This window comes from Mesoplodon bidens (genome assembly GCF_964165515.1).
Source record: "Mesoplodon bidens genome assembly, chromosome: 13".
Classification (NCBI taxonomy): domain Eukaryota; kingdom Metazoa; phylum Chordata; class Mammalia; order Artiodactyla; family Ziphiidae; genus Mesoplodon; species Mesoplodon bidens.
Window position 1 is genome coordinate 43,027,045 of NC_138169.1, and position 21,827 is coordinate 43,048,871.

Consider the following 21,827-nt stretch of genomic DNA (forward strand, 5'->3'; position numbering starts at 1 on the left):
TACAATATTGCTTCTGTTTTATGTTTTTGGTCTTTTGGTCAGGAGGCATGTGGGATCTTAGCTTCCTGACCAGGGATCGAACCCGTACCCCCTGCATTGGAAGGTGAAGTCTTAACCACTGGACCACCAGGGAAGTCCCCTATTCACTGGACTCTTACATTATACTTAAAAAGAAAATAAACCAAAAATAATCTTGGAAGAAACTCCTCCAATCAAAACACTTTCCTGTTCAGATGGTTACTCATTTAAATTTCTGTGAAATAGTCTTCTTTTAAAAGCCAAAAAGATTTTATTATTCCCTCTCGTAGGATTCACCAAATCTGACTCTAATACCCTGACATGAAACAGCACCTGAAATTCTATTTCTAATTCTTCTTTCCCTCATTTCTATCCTGTAGAGATTTTCCAGGCATGTTGATCAGTTTATGTTTAAAATTTCCATTTCCCAGCTGCTTTCAGTCTGCGGCTTCCTTGTAGCTTAATCATCCATCTCACCTCTCCAACAGAGCGGCAATGATTTTGGGGGAGGATAGTCCTTCAAGGACTTGACTTCAGGCATCTTTCAAAAGAAGCTAATGAAAACTTTGCCTCCGAAATCTAACCTTGCTGTGTGCTGTTCAAACAGGAGCCCCAGGGGCACCGCCTAGAACAAATGAGCTAAAGTTTAAACTGAAAGTTTTAATGACTTTATTTGTTAAGAATGTATGCCCCTGTCTCATGTCACGTTTCACTAACAAGTAGGACTATATTACCTCTATCACTGGGAAAAGAAACAGGTTTCTTAGGGATACTTCCAGAAAAGCATGTCTATAGTAAAATATTTATCTATATTATTTGATATTATAATTCACAGCATTCAATACAGCAGCGAAGGAATTCGACACAAATGATAACTTTTCCACCTATTTCAGCCTGGGTTTAAAATACATGTATTTATATCACACATACTCTCACACACATACGCAAGTAGCTTCTAAATTATATGGAATGCATGGAGAATGGAGTGTTCTGATTGATTCTGTTTTCTGATAGTTGGCCAACCATTTAGGCCATGAGCCTGTAATCAAAGTGTCTTAGACCAGGATCCTGAGTCCTAGGATGGAAATCTGTGGTTACCTTGGGAGGGTTAGTTTAGAGCTGACACAGTCCTGTTGGACTCACAGTAAAGGTTTTTTAGAGAGAAACATCCCTTCACTGACCATAGTTACTCAATCGGGTAGTAAGCCTCTCAACCATAACGCCAACACATTTTGTAAGGGCTCTCATTGTTCCTTCATTCAAGTAGTATTGATTGGGCTCCTACTATGTGTCAAACTTTATGGTCTCTTCTGACTTTAAATAGCAGAATTCCCCTGGAGAGAGAGAAAAAAATAAATCTTTTCTTGTAATTTCATATAGGTTAAAAAAAAAAACAAACCAATCCCTAGCATTATTTCAAAATTGAAGATTGTTTCTGTCAATCTCTGAAGTCAGCAGAGAATCAGGCTGAAAAGTCTTCTGAACATCCAAATTTGATATCAAATCTTCCATTCACTTTATTCACAGGAACTCCCTTCAAACTCATAGAACCTGCTTACTCTTAATTCAGAGACGCATAACAAGTGTGGTCATTGGTTTTCTAGCCTATACAAGAATCATCCAAAATTAAGTCATCCCCAGATCAAACCCCAGACTAAGGTTGGAAAGTATATAATATACTGAAGAAAATTTTCTGCCCAAATATGATAAAGAAAAACTTTTTTTAAAGGTAAGACAACTTTCAAAAGTTTATATAGCTGGGGAAAAAAAATCACCTACACAGAACACCTCAAGTGTACAGGAGAAAGAGCCCTGGTTTTTGGAATCTGAAGACCTGGTCTGAGTTCAGGTTCAGCCTTTGTGTCATCTTGGAGAAGTTACCAAGCCTATGGAACTCTAGTTTCCTCATCTGTAAGACAGGATGAAACTGCCCACTCCACAGAGAGATAAAGCTGACAGTGGGTGAGATGTTTGTGAAGGCATACAATACAGTGCACGGCATAGAGAAAGACAAAGGAAGTTTCTTTCCTTCTGCATGTGAAAAATGAAATCTAATACACCAGTACACCCGATGTACAGAGAAGATGTCTATGGATCCAGTGAGAAGTACAGAGAAGTTTTAAAGCAGTTGGGGAGGTAAGACCCATGGGTGAGAAAGACAGCGTTTTACACTGATAAAGTACTACATAGTGGGATATAGATAAATAAAAACAAAATAGGGGGGCTTCCCTGGTGGCGCAGTGGTTGAGAGTCCGCCTGCCGATGCCGGGGACGCGGGTTCGTGTCCCGGTCCGGGAAGGTCCCACATGCTGCGGAGCGGCTGGGCCCGTGAGCCATGGCCGCTGAGCCTGCACGTCCGGAGACTGTGCTCCACAACGGTAGAGGCCACAACAGTGAGAGGCCCGCGTATCGCAAAAAACACAAAACAAAACAAAATAGGACAGAGCATAACAACATGTGAGCTACGTGCTTTGGACAAAGCCTATAAAAGGAAGTAGAGAATGAGATCATCACAGTAGGTTCATAAATGAAATGGCACTTGAGCTGTATTAATATTTTTTTCAGATCAAATATTAATTTCACAGATTTAAAAAAAGACAGAAATCAAAAATAGGAGACTTCAAAGTTGTTTCAAAATGACTAGCAACTGTGTTAAATTAATCTGCAATTACTTCCTAATCTGAAAAAGCAAAATGTTACTCTTCTTGCCTTGGGCCAGGAGTAGGGGTTACTATTGTTTATCTATTTTAATGCACAATCTTTGCCAGATATGGAGTGAGTGCCCTCAATGTGCTTTTTTCCCCTCCAGTAATGAAGTACATATCCAAGGAGTTCCTGTATTAGATTATCAAGCTGGGACCATGAAAAGAACAACTATTTGCCAAGATTTCTCTGTTTTTTTTTTTTCCCAAAAGCAAAGCGAATTTGTAAAAAGGGAACGTTTTGATAGAATTTTGCTGTGTTTATTATAGCTGGATTAAATTTTAAATTAGATTTCTTAGATATTTTTTAATGTACTTAAAACATCACAGAGTATTTTAAAATAGACATTGTATCTCAACTATGGATATTACTGGTTTTTAAAAATTAAAACATAGCATTAAAGCGAAAGCAGGCTCTGTCACAGTTCTATGAGGAAAGGCCATTTTTTGCAAAAATATGTGTATGTACCATGAAAAAATTTGAAATTAAATGCACCAAAATATTAGTAGGGGGCAGGACTGGGTGATGATGTTACAGGAAAATTTTGTTTTTTTCTCTTGTGCTTTATGGTGTTGAACATTTATTACTTTCAAAATTAAAAAAAATATTATTTTAAAAAAGGAGAAAAACAGCACTATTTTGCTCAATCGAATCAATTAGTACATACTCTTGGCACACTGTTATATCTTACTTTCATAATCAGCATTTTTTGGACATTTTTAAATGAAGGACTGAATGAAGAAATACCGAAATGGAACAGAACTTAGGGGTAATGCTTCCTTTCCCTTTATTTTCTTGCCAGGGAGGAAATGTGCGGAACAGAAAATTAAATGGGCCTCAGGTCACGGTAAGCTCATATTTAGCTGACACAAGCCTATTTAGTTTGATCCTGAAAGAAAGGGGCAGGGGCCTATAATTTCCACACTCTTGGGAGCTATCTGGTCATCTGTGCCCTCCCCCAGGTCCCCTCCATTCCTAGATCTAAAACCCAGCAAGATGATAAAAGCCGCACACGCACACCTCCTGTGTTTCCAGAAGTCGGTTCTGCACCTGCTTTCTTGGAAGGAAGAGGCAGACGGCAGCAAAGGTTGACAGTGAAACAGTACCTGACACTCCGAGAGGGCCTAGTCTGAAACCAGAAACCTCTGCACAATGTTAAGTATTATCACCATTTCACAGAGAAGGAAGTTGACTCGGAGGTCAAGTGGCTTAGCCTATAATTATCTAGTAATGAATTTACTGTGATATTTTACATGCTAGCCATTGTGTACCAGGATAAGGTTACCACTCTCTACTACTAGACGATCCATGCCCTGGTTTTCACAAGAGAAGGGAGAGATTTGTGTTGCTCCATCCACATTCTTCCACTTGGTCTGTTTTGGGATGAAGACAACTGGCTGGAGAGTTTGAAGGATGGATGGTTAGTGGTCAGGCACAAGGCAGGAGCCAGCTGGTCTAGGAAGTGGACACCTTCCCCCCAGCCCCTGACTCTGTTTCCCAGGCACAGAAAATTGGCATTTCATTGATTGCTCTAACTGCTAGTCCTAGATGTTACCTACAGGACACATCTGCCTCTAAATAAACAATAAGCTTGACTTACTGTTTTCTTCGATGTGGTCATAAAAATTCCTTGTCCGGTAGAGTGTCAAAAGCTAAATGGGTGCCTTCTAACCTTAACTGAGTCCTTAGAAGTCTCCTCTTAAGATGCCTATTTGCTTGACCTTTATGAGAAACACTTTTTCTTTTTTTCTGGCTGTGCCTTGTAGCATGCAGAACTTCCTTGAACAGGGATGGAGCCCGTGCCCCCTGCATTAGAAGCACGGAGTCTTAACCACTGGACCACCAAGGAAGCCCTGCTCGACCTTTATGCATTAAAAAATAAAAAATTAAGATACACGAATTTGTAAGTATGCTGACTTACTCTCATTTACATAATAGGTGTGTTCAAAAAGTTCATTTGCTCACTTGTTCATTCGCTGAGAAAATGTTGGCTCACTAATCTGTTTGGTGCCGGGCTAGGGTACTGTGGAAGTGAACAGTTCAGGGAGTGAGAGTCTGATTTAGGAATAAACCATATACACAAGGAATTCCTGATGACAAGAGAGCCCCATGTAAAAAAAAAAAAAATCAAATTATATTTTAAATGTCCCGAGAACTACTTAAGCGAATCATTTGGAGGGCAAACAGTACTTTGGTACAGTAAGGAATGAATCACTCTTGGTTTTATGAGTCCAGAGTACATTATTTTTAAATAAAACATGCGTGTTACTTAGTAATTCCACATTACAAGGATCATACTCCTAATTTTCGACCCAATTACCTTTTAAAAAGGAAACCAGTTGCAGTGTTTCTAACGGTGCTGACATCGACTGAAGTTTCTCAACTGAGGGAGGTTTTCCTGACAATGTGACAGAGTGGAGGCCCAAGTTTTAGTCTGAGCTGTGCTGCTGCTGCTGAGCAAATTATTTCATGTCTCACTTCAGTTTCCTCATTTGTAAGAGATGCGGTTGAACCAGCTGGTCTATAGTGTTTTTTCCAATCCTGATTTTTTGAAAAATAATTCTATGATGTTTAAAAATATAAACCATAGAGATGCAAATGTTTTAAGAAAGTTAGCATTTTAGGAGGTCAGAATTGGAATTCAAAATTCTTTTGAAAGAAAGAAGAACTGGTCATGAAATGAAAGGCATTCCAAAACTATGAGGCCAGAAAAAGAAGAAGAAGAAGCCAACACAGAGAGATTTCTTAACAATCACAGCATTTTCTCTAGCTGATTAGGAAGATTAAATTTTAATCACTACTGCTTTTTATTTGCCTTCACTGACAGGAGGAAATGGCCAATAAAATATGGTGCTTAATGAGCAGAAGGCCTCCTTCAGAGATATTCTTTCCTTGGTGCAATATTTTACTGCAGTATTGTCTATATATTTATAAACAATACTGTTCTAAAATACTAGAGTGGTCTGAAAGCAGCTTATCTGAGATTCCCTTATAGAATAGAAAACATTTATTTGAGTGATAGAAAACAAATGCTTTTTAATAAAGTAAGAATCTCTTATAAGCAGAATCAGTGTCATCTTTTCAAAAAGACACACTGAATAATAAAAAAAAATCTGGGCAATTGAGAGTAACAGTCTCGATGTTTCCACACTAGAACCAACGGGTGGCGTGTCATGTTGACAGGCATGCCAGAGGGCGAGTGGCTTGCCAAAAATGCTTCTCCCAGGTGACATCTCGTGCCAGGTGGAGTATTTGTCCTCAGAAGATGGAGACGGATTCTGGCTGTTTGGGTCATCCTGATTCTTAGTTCCATGAGTCCCATCTGAGCTGCTAGTGGGAACTGGTATGAAGTAAGAGTGGAGGTGACTCTATGCATTGCTCCGGCTCTGCCCCTGATGATGTGGTTGAAGCCGGATCTGGCAGCAGCCAGCTGTGGCCACTGACCCTGGGAGGCACAGCAGTGCCTGCAGCTGAACTGCTGGTCCTGGTATGAGAGTTGTTTCTTGGGAAATTTTAGAGGGGACATTGATTGATGAAACCTCCTGCTTAGCAGCAGATGGATGAGGAGATAGCACCGAAAGCACAGATTAAGAAGAAAGTGAATGAGCACTAAAGGCAGCAGCAAGGCAGTCACCCTCCTCCGGATTTTATTGCAACAAGCTATTCCACACGATAAAGGACACTTCTGTGTTCTTGGAGAAGTATCTTAAGATAAATACCAACAAGAGTAAAAAAAACAAACTAACTTTTTAAAGATCGACCTGATTGGCAAGAAAAGTATGGTACAAAAATGGAAATGCATTAGAAAAAGAAACCATACCTGGAATTTACATAGTGCCTTATGCCTATGAAGCAGTTAACTTATGACATCCCAGAACTCCAAAGACCTTATGAACAATCACAACCCATAAGCCTCCAAAAGGTCCAGAGAGGAAGGAAGGAAGGCCGACACTGTCTTTTGCAAAGAAGAGAAACTGAAGCAGGAATATTCAGATGGCCCAATAGTTGCCCGAGGTCATAAAGAGTTAGTTGATTAAAAAGTCAGAAGCAAAATATTCCAGGACCTAAGCTTGCATTTTCCCCTCTCAAATGTGCTGCCTCGGTCTGGGGCAATCTGGTAGTGCCTGACCCACTAGGACTTGGATCAGACGCAGGTGGTTGGGAAATGAGGAGATGAAACGAGTCCGATTCACCCCACTCTCCGAACACACACACTTTGCTTCCTGTCTCTTTCTTCCTGTCTCTCCGGCATTTCCCTTTTCATCAATCTCTCTTCCCGTCTCCCTCCCACATCACTGGCCTTTTCTCCCTTCCTACCCCTCTTCCATCCTTTCTTGTCCTCTGGTTTGCCTGCAAGCAGCAGGCAGCACTGCACTGGAGCATTTCCACTTAAGGAAGTGCAACGTGCAGAAGAGTGCCTTTGGTAGTCTTAAAAGCCCCGGTTGAATTTTGTATATTAGATGCTTATTTAACCACAAGACACTATGTAATGCCATGGCAACGGAGGGGGTGGCGGAGTGAGGAGGTGGGTAACGAAATGTCGTCTAAGGGGAAAAGCGGTCGCCATTAGGGCAGCAGGAAAAGAACAGAAAATAGCCCAAGAGCAGAGGCCAAGACGAAATGAGGAGACTAGGATGGAGCAGGGGCAGGAAGGGAGAAAAGGCCAGTGACGTGGGAGGGAGACGGGAAGAGAAATTGATGAAAAGGAAAATGCCGGAGAGACAGGAAGAAAGAGACAGGAAGCAAAGTGTGTGTGTTTGGAGAGTGGGGTGAATCGGACTCGTTTCATCTCCTCATTTCCCAACCACCTGTCCACTTTTCTATTCAGGAGGTCAGTTTCTAAGGCCCGGCTGCTGGCCCACAGGTCCTCTTATTTATTCCACAGCAGATCTTACTTGATCCGTCTAAGTGCGGAGCAGCGAGAGAGGTTTGCGGAGAGGGTTTGAAGCGTTCTCTAGGTCCTACGGTTTGCATTGGTCTCCTTCCTAACCAGTCTGAATGATCCCACTATGTATTGCTTCCTTCTGAAGATTGTGGAGATGAAGGCTAATTTTTAGAGAACCAAGTAGATAGATCCTTGACCCTGATGGAAAGCTGGCCCCATATATGAGCTTGGAGATCAACGGCTCCAGCCCGCAGGATGGAAGATCACAGGCATCAAATGAAAGCTTACAGCCACAATAAGAGTGAAATGAGGGGGGTAAGCACTGCCCAGTTACTTTTCCTACCAACTCCCCACAGTACTGAATGAAATGCTTTTTTATTTTTGCACACAGTAGAAAATGAATAAACAGTACTGATGATGATAAAGCAAGTCTATAAGGCTCCATAACTGAGGGCTCTGCTCGCCTTCCAGTAAATGACCTCAGTGATTTCTCCCTTTGGGCCGTGGCCCCAAACACTTTTGGATTTGTTATTTACCCATCCTATCATCCATCAAATAAAAAAGAAAAGACAAAACCCACCATCCCATGGTGTTAATAGGCATAAATGTCAATTAAGGAAAAATTAAACACTAATGAGGCGATAGGGATTCTGTGGAAATAAAGTAAACGCATACTTCCCAAGACAGAAGCTCGATGCTGCCATACCGCACAATAAAAACACCGGCGCCGGGTGCGGGGGGGGACCTCGGGGGTTAGCAGTCCACATTCGGAGAAGCAGGGCATGAGGAGTCTTGGTATTGCTGAGGTTTACATAAAATGACAAGGTGGCCAGCTCTGTGGGGGTGATTCTGGGTTCCTGCAGCTCCGACGTACAGACTCAGGGTCGGTGGGGCTGGACAAGAGTAGAGAGTCAAACGCCACCAAGTCCCAGTCCAGGGTGAAGCGTTTCACAAATGAGATGTACTCAAAGTCACCCCTGGAAATCAACCAGGCTACAGGTTCCGCGGGGACCGGAACAGTGTTTTGTTGACAGTCTCCAGCACACAGCCTGGCATTTATCAGGCACTAATAACCATTTGATGAATAATTTAATACTGAATTCCAGGAGGGGCTGGGAAATGTGGGAGCACCATGGCTGCGCTAACCATTGAAGGGACTGGAAACCACTTTAGTATAGAGAATAGAAGCAGAAGGGGAAACAAAAAATGAACCTGGGGCTGGAACAGGCAGAGCGCTTCAAGCAACGTCATAGAGCAACATAGAGCCGCACATTATTTAAACACAGACACTATGAGAAATGTTACGAATAACTTAGGTGAACGTTTATTCGGTAATAGAATGACATTTTCAAATGAAGTAAAATATTTCACAGTATAATCTTATGAATTGACAGCTATTCTTTCTAAATTCTATTTAGAAAAATATTACTAACACATCAGCAATGGTGCACAGAGGCAGAGTGGAATGGAGGTCTCCAGGGCCAGAGCGCTGGGCTTCCATCCTAGTTCCATCGCGTGCCTGCTGTGCGATTTAACCACTCTCTGCCTCAGTTTCCCCATGTTTAACAAGGTAATAATACTGCTTTTTGTGATTATTGTGAAAAATCAATAATTCATGTATAAGAGTAGACAGTTATGAAAAGCACTTACCTAGTGCCTGGAATATAACCTTTAACAAAAGTAAGCTATTTTTTTTTTTCTTTTTGTGGCAGCACCTCGCAGCTTGTGGGATCTTAGTTCCCTGACCAGGGTTCAAACCTGTGTCCCCTGCAGTGGAAGTGTGGAGTCCTGACCACCGGACCGCCAGGGAAGTCCACAAGTAAACTATTATTTTTAATGATGGTTTTAAAGATTTTCCAAATGATGTTATTTCTAAAGGATTTAATGATTATTTTAAGAGATACTTACAAAATACCTGTCTACACATATGTCGCTCATACAACCTTTCTCATTCCCTCTGTTTAGTGGTTCTGAACTTGCTGTGAGGTCCCAGCTTACATTATACTGCATAGTATGCAGTACTATCCAAATACCCAGAAACTTAAACTTTACAAGTATTATCTTTTCTGCTAAGAAAAGAGAATATACTCTAACTGATACACATAGTGTATATTGATGAACTTCTGATATTATTAACTGACAAGAATAGTAAGCAGTAAAAATTCATTTTTTCCTGCTTTTAGTTTACTTTTCATTACTTTATTACTTTTATTACTTTCTTCTCAAATCTGTTTAAGTACAACTTCTAGCTCAACGAAGACACTTGGTTAATGAAAACTTGCCCGACTTTCACAATTATGTTATTTAAATCCCACAAGATTGCTTTTCACATGTCTTCAGAAACTCCTCACTCTGATGAGGGGCTTAGTTAGCCACCACCTAAAGAATTCCCATGTGAATTAAGTGCCCTCAAACATAGATAACATGCCTCCTCTGCAGCTTGTATGTATGACAAATAAGCGAAAGATGAGAGTCTGGTATGAGAGTGATGCTAAAATAGTAATTACTTGTTTGTAAGTCAGTCCAGTATTGTATGGGGAAGTGTTATGTTGAAACAAATAAATATTCTAAATCTTTACATTTAAAGACGTGCTGGCCTTCTAATGGAAATCCCAAACTAAAAGGTAATCAAAGGAAGTTAGTAATAAATGGGGAAGATGATCTCAGTATTAATATTCACTCAACCATTTATACAAAATAAGACTCAAAATAAATTTCATCAGTGGAATTATTTTATCTGCTTATAATGTTCTTGATATATCCTGTTGCATGTAGTTGGACTACGGAAATTAAAATGTTAAATTAAGCAGTGATTACCACGTCTCTCTCTAAAGCTATATTCGGCTGCACTAATAAATTTAGTTGGATGATAAAAAAGGAGATAGGAGGTAGGAAATTAGCATCCTTGAAATGTAAAAAAATAACCATCGTGGAGAGGGACTATGGCTGTTCTAGATAAAAGTCTATATACTTGGAGCCAATTGCTGTCATTTGTTACTGTTAATTTAAAAATCTGTAAAAAAGCATCAAAATCAATTCAATTCAGTCTTAATGAGACAGCTCCAGCAAGATCCTATTCACTGTACCTGTTCTAATTAGCATGACTATATCCTCACTGTCAACTCTGACAATACGCTCAACTAAATTACTGTCAATCCCGTAACATGGGATCACATTTGAGATAGCAGCTCAAAAACAGAATTTGTACATCACTGCTTTGATAATAAATAGCAAATGACCTCAGGGCTGGAAAAGAGCTGGTATGTGATTGTTTTCCCCAAAAAGGGAAACTGAGGCTCAGGGACACTTGGAGACTTGCTCCAGGCCCACAGCTAAGAAGCATCCGGTGAGCAGGGCTTCAACACAGCTCTTTTCTCTCTGCCATCTCCCCAGAGAGAAGTGGCGCCCTTGGTAACCTTGTAAAACTACATGGAAGTCACAGGCTATCCCGCCTAAATTATTGACGACCAATAGCAAATGTTGAGATGCCACAACAGAAGACCTCAGGTACCCCCGCGGAGGTTATTAAGTGTAATTCTTTGCTTTTTAATTGCCACTTAAGCTGAAATTACCACCTCTTCAAGATGGATATGAAGATAATTTGGAGATTGAGTTGGAGGTGGGTGTCAACACACACGCTAATTGACCTTAATTCACACGTATTTCAAAAGTGATATGAAGGGTAAGGGATGAGGAAAATATGACACATTAGAACTAAAAAAACAAAATGAAAATGACTGCTAAAAAGATGGTGTCAGCCAGTTCCATGTTTTAGCTCTAAAATGTTTAATAACGTCCCAAACAAGAAACTGTAAGGTGAGTAACTTCAATATGTATGCCTATCAACGTTTACTCCAGCCTGGCTGGCACGGGAAATGCTGAGATGGGTAAGGACAGTCCTCGTTTTGAACTGGTACAATGTTACAATCTCAGTGTTGGGTTGGCATTGCCTCTGTTTTAATTTCCTAAAGGCTGGAAGTTTGGAGAGCTGAGTTCAAGCGCTCCTGCCATAAAATGAGGAGGCTAAACTTTAGGGGAGCGCCCATATTTCTTCACGTGGAACCTTTACTTTTCAGAAGAGAGCTTACACTTGAGTTGCAGTTGAAAAGCAGAAGAAGGCAGTGCTGCTGGGGGAGGGGGGAGAGGGAGGGGCACAGGACCACCTTCTGTCCACCAGACCCACCCCACCCTGGGCCCTGAAGGGTGAAAAGCTTGGGCCTGGATTATCATAGAGGGGCTCCGGCTGTGACAGGCCCTGAGCCCACTAATAACCATAGCAACAAGGAGCACTGGGGGGCCCTCACCGTGTGCCAAGCACTATACCCAACACGTGACACATACTATCTTACTTAATCTTTATAATGACCTTGTGACATTTCACTAAAAATGCCATGACAGGGCTTCCCTGGTAGCGCAGTGGTTGAGAGTCTGCTTGCCAATGCAGGGGACACGGGTTCGAGCCCTGGTCTGGGAGGATCCCACATGCCACAGAGCAACTAAGTCGGTGAGCCATGGCCGCTGAGCCTGTGCGTCCGGAGCCTGTGCTCTGCAACGGGAGAAGCCGCGACAGTGAGAGACCCGCGCACCGCGATGAAGAGTGGCTCCCGCTCACCGCAACTAGAGAAAGCCCTCGCACAGAAATGAAGACCCAACATAGCCAAAAATAAATAAATTAGAAAAAAAATTCTCCTTGTAAAAAATAAATAAATAGATAAATAAATAAATAAATAAAAATGCCATGACAGCCATATTCCAATATTCTGACGTTCAACTTCCCTCAACTAAACACATTTTCCAGGTAGCAGTAATCAAAGACAAAAAAAAAAAAAAAAGCACCAAGAAACTGCCTCTTTTATAAATGAAGAAAGGAATACTTACCTCACAAGGCTGATCTAAGGATTTAATGAGGGTATAAGGTCTCTAATAAAGAACCACAGGCATAGTAAGAAATAATGTTTTTTAAAAAATATCTATCAAAATTGTGCTCCATCTAGCTACAGAATTCTAAGGGCTGGATTTATAGTTATTAAAAACTTCTACACTAGATTCCTGTGGACTATTGGTTCACTTCAAAAGCAGACACAAGCAAAAAAGTCAGCACAGAAGAATATATATACTGTAAAATTTCATTTATGTGAAAGACTAGAAAAGATACAACTATAACTAATCCACAGTGGCAGGAAGCAGACCAGGGATCAATTGCCTAGGGGCTGGGCTATGGCAGGGGGCTGACTGGGGAGGGACCAGAGGAAACTTTCTAGGATGTTGGAAATGATCTATATCTTGACTGGGGTGGTGGTTACATAGGTGTATACGCTTGTCAAAACTCACTGAACTTACACTTAAACTGGATGCATTTTGTTGTATGTAATACCACCTTAATAAAGGTGATTGAGGGACTTCCCTGGTGGTCCAGTGGTTAAGACTTCGCCTTCCAATGCAGGGGGTGCAGGTTCGATCCCTGGTTTGGGGAGGTAAGATCCCACATGCCTCAGTGGCCAAAAAACCAAAACAAAAAACAGAAGAAATATTGTAACAAATTCAATAAAGACAAAAAAAATGAAGGTGATTGAAAAAAAGTAGTTCCAAGAAAAAAAAAAAAGCAAGTACAAAATTTCACAACCAAATATTTAACCAGATCTCTTTCCTCTTGCACGTTCTCAAGACTGACCTACTATGTTGGTGTTGGGGTTGAACTGTGTCCCCCAAATATTCATATGTTGAAGCCCTAACTTCAAAATGGTGCCTCAGAAGGTGACCTTATTTGGAAATGGGGTCATTGAAGGTGTAATGAGTTTAGATGAGATCAAACTGCAGTAGGGTGGGCCCTAATCCAGTATGACTGGTATCCTTAGAAAAAGGGGAAACTTGGACACAGGCAAGCACCCAGGGAGAATCCCATGTGAACACGAAAGCAGAGATCGGGGTGATGTGACTATAAAGCCAAGGAACACCAAAGATTGCCAGCAAACCACCAGAAGCCAGAAGGCAGGATGCAACAGATTCTCCCATAGCCCTCAGAAGGAACCAGCCCTGCCGATACCCACCTTATCTCGGACTTTGGCCTCCAGAACCGTAAGATAATATATTTCTGCTGTTTAAGTCATTTAGTTTATGGTACTTTGCTATGGCAGCCCTAGGAAACTCAACTGTAATTTTCTCAAGTTTAATCAAATCTTGATGGCATCTATCCCCCAGACAAGAGTCTATCAGACTATGCTGAACAGCAATCTGCGTGGATCTCAGGAATAATAAAGGTTAATGTTTTCTGAGCACTTACTATGTGCCACATGCTTTACGTGAGTCAACTCATTGAATCTCTGCAATGACCCTAAAGTAAGAATTAATATAACACCATTTTCAGACAGAAACTGAGGTTTAGACAAGTTAAGTAATTTGGCCAAGTCACAAAGCCAGTAAGTGGGTGAGAACTAAAGGAGATTTCAAGCATCTCCCATAGGTTGTCCACTGCTCCTTGAATCAGAAAATACTAGTGGTGGCTGATAGCCATGTGGGTATCTTTTGCAGTTTCTAAATTGTTAAAGTTAAAATTATTTTAAATAGTACAAATAAATTTACAGAGATGCATTTTTTTAAAGTTGCAAAAAAATTACATTTTCCCTGATGACGTAGACTTGTGTTTCCCAAAATGTTATGAAAAGTAGTAGTGCTAGTTATTCCAGGTGGGGGAAGATGATGAGTTAATTCAAATAAATCTGGAAAACACTGAATTAAATAGGTTTCCTTACATAGGGTTTCAAGATGATGGCAATGTTCCCCCAAACGCACCTGACTTGGAAACCTTACTTTTTAGGAACCTATTGTAGAACCAGTGTTTCCCTTCATTTCCTCTGGGGAAAGTCCACTGTGTACAATGTCTTACTTTCTGTTCGAACTTGCTATGGGATTTGGCTATTACAAGACTCGATTTTTGCATCTATCAAAGGAGGATAATAATGTTTTACGGTCACAACGGGTTGTTGTCGGGGTCAAATTATATAATATACATGAAAGGACATTAAAATCTGAAAAATCATAAACTTAAGGCAAGCCTTGAGTGGTTTTGTGAAAAAATCTTACTTACATGTATTTAACCCAGTTTTTGAGTTTGGAAAAAAAGTGGTGGGGAGATCTTCCTTTACCTACTGCTGATTCTACTTTGCTAATTTAAGAAAAGCTGCCAGCAGACTGGCAAAGGCCATTTGTGGAAGAAGGATAAGGTTTAGGTGATGGAACTGTGGCTGGCCCCATTCAGAACCACTCCCAGGCTCCGGGGTCTGCCCACTGTCACTGGAACCCAGCTGTAGCAGGGTGGTTCCAAGCAGGGAACAGAGTGGAAGTGGCAGTCCTGGAACACCTCGGCAGAACAGGATTTGAGGGCTTCAGGAGCTGCACTGGACACAATGCTGGGGGTCAGGGAGGTATTAACTCACGAGCTTCCCAGCTGTTACCGGGGTGGCTTCTAATGCAAATGCCCTGAGATCACCAGCTGGAGCATCTCGCTGCTGCCCTGTTCAGGAGGATCCCCTAGGGGCTACCAGGAGGTGAGGCGCTCACCCTAACACCTGTATGAGGATGCTGGTCCTCACCTGCACAAACTGCCTGCTTTCCAGCAGGGGGCCTGAGGACATCTCCCAGGCCCACATCTCCACTTTCTCGTGGACCACATTTGCCTGCTGTAGGGGCCCAGATGAAGGCACTCACAAACAACTCAAACACTTTCAGGTTTTGGTGAGAGAGAGAAGAAAAGACTCCAAAAGATTTTCCAAGAGTATACATAACCAGAATATTCAAGGTTCTGTTTTATTTCCCCAAAAATCTGTCTCTACAGATAGAATAAGCTCCATTGTACTGTACATATGATTTTAATTTTTTCCCTTAGCAATGATTTGTATTACTTATGTGAACCCCCAATTCACTCATGCTCAGGAATCAATATCCCAATGACATTATTCCATCTTCTTTCTATGTCGTCTGATTTTTCCCCAAACCTTTGAGTAGCTGCCATGCACCCAAACGTTTAAGAAAGCACTACCTTTCAAAACACATATGGGATGCATGCAATATATTTGAATATGTATATTAAATGGCTGAATCATAAGAATTTGTAAGAAAATGTAACAGTGGCCGTCTCTAGGGAGAAAAGTGGGGAACTGGAAGTCCTTCTCTTCCAGGAGTAGGAGACAAGGCCATTTTTCATGGCATATTTAAAAATTTAATATGCGCATGTGTTAAATTATAAAACATTCTTTAAATTAAGAAAAGAACCTAAAGACACAAAACCACATATGCCCTTCCAGACTTATTTGTTAGAGCCACGACTTTTACTCTTCCCCAAACAAAATGCCTTGATCTCACTGTTTATATGTACTGCCTGGATAAACTCTGCCCAGAAAGGCCCGCTGGAAAGAATGCTGAATATCAAAAGAGTTCATTTCCCTAAAAAAAAAAAATCCCTCTCCTATAAAACCCAGCCAATACCAGCCACTCTTCTCCAGAGCCTTCCTTTGATGAGGCTGGCAAAGAGCAGAATTACCCAAACAACTTTTAAATCTTGGCTTATTTCTCACCATGCATCTCTTTCTACCCATAAGGACTTTCCACAAGGCCTCTGGGGTTAAGAGGAGGATTCAGCTAGCAAAACCTTTGCAGCTGGGTACTTCAGGGTGCCAGGCCTTGTGCCAAGCGGGGTACAGACACCCCTGCATGAGGCAGCGTTGCTAGTAAGCATCCCGGACAGATCACGTGCAGTTTAGAGGTCAATAACCTGCTTCAGGCCGCAGACACTGCACCAACGCGCGTGCGCTGGTCCGCTTTGCAATCTGCTTCGTCCCGTGCTAAATTCTGGGACGTGATTACCCTGTATAAGCCAGTGCCCCTATCTCCCCACTGCCTCCAGTAAGGTCCAACCTACTGTCCACCTCATTCCCTTCTTGGCAACCCAGAATTAAACTAACCTAACCTGCACTTCCCAAAGATTTTCCAAAACTTTTGCACACGCTGTTCCCTCTGCCTGAAACACTCTTCCCAGGATGGGTCTCTTTGTGCCCCGTCTAAGTGGGCCCACGTGCCCATAACCACCTGTCATGCCCCCAGGGTTTCATGTTCTGTAGAACATATCCGACTATATGCTACTATATTGCTACTATATCCCATTTTCTTGCTGTTACCTATTTCCCCTTTTTGTCTGTCTCACCCCCTAGACTATATAAGCTCAGGAGAGGCAGCGTCCTTGTCAGTCTGACGGACAGTTGTCCTTTCCAGGGCCCACGCAGCACCTGCGGGTAGGTGTTTAAGAGTAGTTGAGAAATATGCAAACGATTTAGGTATCTCTAAGCTCCACCCCCCAGGGCGGGGCCCTCCGTTTACACAATCCTGGACGCTGGAGACCAGTCTTTTGAGAGCATTTTCCTCTGGGTGGGAAGAAAAAAAATCCAAGAATGCACAAAATTGCGGGTTAGCCAAACGTGAGGAGAGACCAGCAAGGAAGCAGCCCTTCCTTGACACTTCTGGGCACCGGGGAGCGACTGGACAAGGGGGACCGTGCCTCACGTGCACGATGCGGGGGGCCTCGATTCACGGGCTTCAGGAAATCCGGGGGGGACCTTCCAGCTCTATGAGGCTGTGGTCGACACCGGTGTTCCCAAGCAGGGCACCGTGCATCTTCTTGCTTCTAAATAGTTCTGGGTGTTTTAGTGAGGATTAGAATATACAGCTATAGCACATCAAACCTGTGATTTCGTGGTTACTGTCACTTGGGATGAGTGTGAAATAGTCCAGAGAAAATGCCAGGTAAACATGAACACTGGCGAAACGAGAAACATCAAAAGTCACGATGTCCTTGCATTGCGATGTCGGAGAAGCCATCCCCACTTTACAGCCCCACCCCGTCTCCTCCAAGGCATCCAGAGGGATGTTGGAAACTGAGGCGACCTGGGTAAAGCCTTGGTAATGGAAACACAATGCGAGGATCAAGAAGCTTAACGCCCAGGGGGCTCTTCTCTGAAGCATTGGTATTTTCAGTCCAATTCTCCCTGCACATTTTGGGATTTTTTCCCAACAGTTTTCAAACCGCTTAATTTACAATGAGCAGTTTCCCTAGGCTTTAAAGCAACATATTTTCTGCACGAAGTAGCAATGAGTAAAAACTAGAGCCCCGAATGCTAATGCTTTAACTCCTTAATCCCCAAACTACCTTTCTCCATCTCTTAAGGCCCCTGCTGACAACACTGTTGCCAGTACCTTTAAGAAGCCGCTGCTTCTCTGCTTCTCCTCTGGCCCTTTAGGAACGGAAATCTACTCTGCAAGACTCAGGAGAGGTTCAGAACACTTCCTCAGCTGGCTGCCCTCTGATGGTTTGGGAGGGTCAAGGGCGAATCTCTCTGCCCTCCTGGCCACGCCGCAAATAAACAGGGAAAAAAAAGTTTCCTTGAAATGTTAACTACAGAGAGCTTAAAAAGTAGGGCAGGGAATACTTGCAGAGAGGAGAATATAGCCGGAATTAGAAGTCATTGCTTTAAAATCATAATTCCAGGTCAGGGACTGAATTTTTCTTTTAGGTACAAAAGTACTCAAAACCCAAACAAAGCTGTTATTAAGGTTCTATCAAGATCTTCAGAAGGAGAGACTGAAAATCGAATTGCTATGCTTACATGGAAGAAGATGGTTGCAAACAAGCCAACAAACACACATAGAAATAAATAGAGGGGAGGGTGGGATGAACAGGCAGAGCACAGAGGATTTTTAGGGCAGTGAAACTACTCTGTATGATATTACATGGTGGATGCATGTCATTGGACATTTGTCAAAACCCATAAAATGTACAACACCAGGAATGAGCCCTCATGTGCACTATGGAGTTTGGGTGCTCAGGAGGTGTCAGTGGAGGGTTACCAATTATAACAACGTACCATCAATAGTGGGGCAGGCTGTACTGTGTGGGACATGGTATCCATGGGCACTCTCTGAATTTTCTGCTGTTTCCTTGGGCATCTAAACCTGCTCTAAAAAATAAAGTTTATCAATTAAAAAAAACAAATTAAAAAAATTACACTTGTTGCAAGTCACAGTAATATTTCCCCTAGAAAAAAGCCAGTGAATGCAAGCCTGAAATCTAGAAAGTCTCTCTGCACAGGCACAATACTCGACATCAGTTCAAGTGATGCCAAAAAGCGCCCATCTTCATGCTATGAAACTTGAGACCCAGCACGTTCATTCCCGTGCAACTTGTTCGAGTGTTCCTTTTTTTTTTTTTTTTTTTTTTTGCGGTACGCGGGCCTCTCACTGTTGCGGCCTCTCCCGTTGCGGAGCACAGGCTCCGGACGCGCAGGCTCAGCGGCCATGGCTCACGGGCCCAGCCGCTCCGCGGCATGTGGGATCTTCCCGGACCGGGGCACGAACCCGCGTCCCCGGAATCGGCAGGCGGACTCCCAACCACTGCGCCACCAGGGAAGCCCGAGTGTTCCTATTTTATCTAGCTTTCCTTTTGATAAAATGGGCCCCTACCTTGAATGTGATCCTCCACTTTGTCACTGACTCAATTAAAACACAAAAGATGTTCTCCGGTTGAATGAGGAACGCCCTTGAAGTGGGAGCCAGGATCTCAGACTCCCTGGGGAGCACGCTGGGCCAGATGAAGGAGGAGGGGCTTTGAGGGCCGGCAGGGGAGCTGAGGTAGCAGTGTCATCTGCGTCTAACCTGGGTCAGTGTTTTCCTTCTGTGATTTTAGAAAAGTACATAAAATATTAACAAGACCACCCCAAACCAGCCACCTCATTTGTCCTCGGGGACCCCCCCGCCCCCTCCTTCCTGCTATCGACTCCTCCCCATCCCCATCAGCATGTAAACATGCTCATGGGTCTCCCATGTTAAAAATATATAAAATCCCCCACAAACTTGTCTCCAGCCCCAGCTCCCTCCAGCTCCCGCTCTCCTGACCCCTCTCCTGGACAGTCAAACCTGAAAGCAGTCCAGCTGTTCCCCTTTCCTCGCCTCTCTTCCCTCCCTCGGGTCCCTCCATATGGCCTCTGCCCACTGCCCACCACAGAACTGCTCTGCAGAGAAGCCAGAGGATGTATACCACGGTCTCATCTTACCGGAAATCTCAGCCACATTAACAAAGCCCACTACTCCCTCTGGTCCCAACACACTACAACCTACCAGTGCCCTCCGCCCCGCCCCCCTGGCTTTATGTCAGCAAGCCCCTTCTCTACCTTTCTACCCAATATTCAAGTTTCTTAGGGCTCTCTTTTATTCTCCAGCTAGGATTTCTTTCTAAAGCAAAATAATCCACCCCAAGTGGCTTCAATTCTCATCCACAAACTGGTGAACTTCCAAATATTATCCTCCAGACGACTTTTGCCAGACCTGTTTATCTACCTGCTTAGCCAACATTCCCCTCGGGTGTCCCAGAGCCTCTCAAATCCAACAACTCCCAAGCAGAACTCACCATCTACCTCCAGGGCTCCCCCCCCCCCCGCAGGGGCCCCTGTTTCAATATGTAGCACCACCATTCACCTGTCCATCACCTGAACTCCTGTCCCCCCGACACCGACTTCCATGTCCTGTGGAGTACACCACCCATATATTTCTGGGAACCATCTACTATTTCTCCCCCCTCCCGCTACTGCTATCTTAGTCCCTGGACACCGTCACCTCTCCCTTGCTCTAGTTCCTCTGCAATCCAAGGTCCACATCTCTCAACCAAAGAGAACTTGTTAACAAAACAAAACAAAACAAGGCAAATAAGTTGAATCCTGTCCTGCTTACAGCCCTTCCACAACTGCTTATAGCCCTTCCACAACTGCCCAGACCACAGATGAGGTTTGAAACCTTTAACACAGTCTAGATGCCACAGCGCTGGAGCCGAACCCTTCAGCTTTCTCTTTCACCCCTTCCCCATCACTCTGTGCACAAAGCCCACAGACTTCCTTTCTGTTCTGCAATATTCTGGAATGAACCATGCTCTTTCCCATCAGGGGTGTTTGCTCACACACCTCCCTGTGTCTACCACGTCGCTCAGATCAAATTCCTTCTTCCCTTCTCTGTTCTCTCTACACCCCCTTGAAGTGAAAACTAAGAGTAAAGCCCAAAGGAGAATAAGAACCAAGAGAAATAGGTAAGTTGAAAAAAAGCACCAAGAAGGAAAAATAGGCAGTTTGGTTTATATCCCTTTATTAACTGTACTTTGCCCTCTCAGACAGTATTCTTTAAGTTTAAAAGAAAACGTAACCCAAGGAGGTTGTGACTAAGCCAGAACAGATATAAGTTCTCAAACGGAATTAAATAACTGTGAGGGCACTGATTTTATTTTCTGTACCTGTGATCAATCAAAAGGCGTCTGGAGTCCACGATCAAATCTCATAAAAGATAAATGGGACTTCCCTGGTGGCACAGTGGTTAAGAATCTGCCTGCCAGGGCTTCCCTGGTGGCACAGTGGCTGAGAGTCCGCCTGCCGATGCAGGGGACACGGGTTTGTGCCCCGGTCCAGGAAGCTCCCACGTGGCGCGCAGCGGCTGGGTCCGTGAGCCATGGCTGCTGAGCCTGTGCGTCCGGAGCCTGTGCTCCACAACGGGAGAGGCCACAACAGTGAGAGGCCCGCGTACCGCAAAAAAAAAAAAAAAAAAAAAAAAAAAAAAAAGAATCCACCTGCCAATCCAGGGGACTAGGGTTCGATCCCCGGTCCAGTAAGATCCCACACACCGCAGAGCAGCTAAGCCCGTGTGCCTCAACTACTGAGCCTGCAGTCTAGAGCCCTCGAGCCACAACTATTGAGCCCACGCACAACTACTGAAGCCCGCATGCCCTAGGGCCCACGAGTCGCAATTACTGAGCCCACGACCGCCACAACTAATGAAATCCCTGTGCTCTAGGGCCCATGTGCCGCAACTACTGAGCCCACATGCCGCAACTACTGAAGCCCCTGCGCGCTCTAGGGCCCATGTGCCACAACTACTGAGCCGACACACCACAACTACTGAGCCCACGTGCCACAACTACTGAAGCCCCTGCACTCTAGGGCCCATGTGCCGCAACTACTGAGCACATGCGCTGCAACTACTGAAGTCTGTGCACTCTAGAGCCCCGTGCTCTGCAACAAGAGAAGCCACTACAATGAGAAGCCCGCACACGGCAATAAAGACCCAACGCAGCCAAAAATAAGTAAAATTTAAAAAAAAGAAAAATGGTATTAGTGACAATAGTCATTGATATTTCCTAATA

General features: G+C 43.3%; 1 protein-coding gene across 5 annotated transcripts in view; it reads right to left on the reverse strand.

Moving 5' to 3' along the window:
- Positions 1–21,827, reverse strand: part of KCTD1 (potassium channel tetramerization domain containing 1) — a 90,878-nt gene that overhangs the window by 50,668 nt on the left and 18,383 nt on the right. The window contains exons 2-3 of one of the 5 annotated variants that reach the window (XM_081251850.1): positions 19,112–19,322; positions 18,517–18,609 (exon numbers count right to left, since the gene is read on the reverse strand). The exons of 2 other annotated variants lie outside the window; for them this stretch is intronic. In XM_081251850.1, the coding sequence (XP_081107976.1) occupies positions 18,517–18,561 (45 nt within the window). In that variant the 5' untranslated portion in view covers positions 18,562–18,609; positions 19,112–19,322. Of the gene's footprint in view, positions 1–1,199; positions 1,608–18,516; positions 18,610–19,111; positions 19,323–21,827 lie in introns of those variants that run through there. 2 more of the 5 variants (XM_081251852.1, XM_081251851.1) reach the window with 2 other exon arrangements.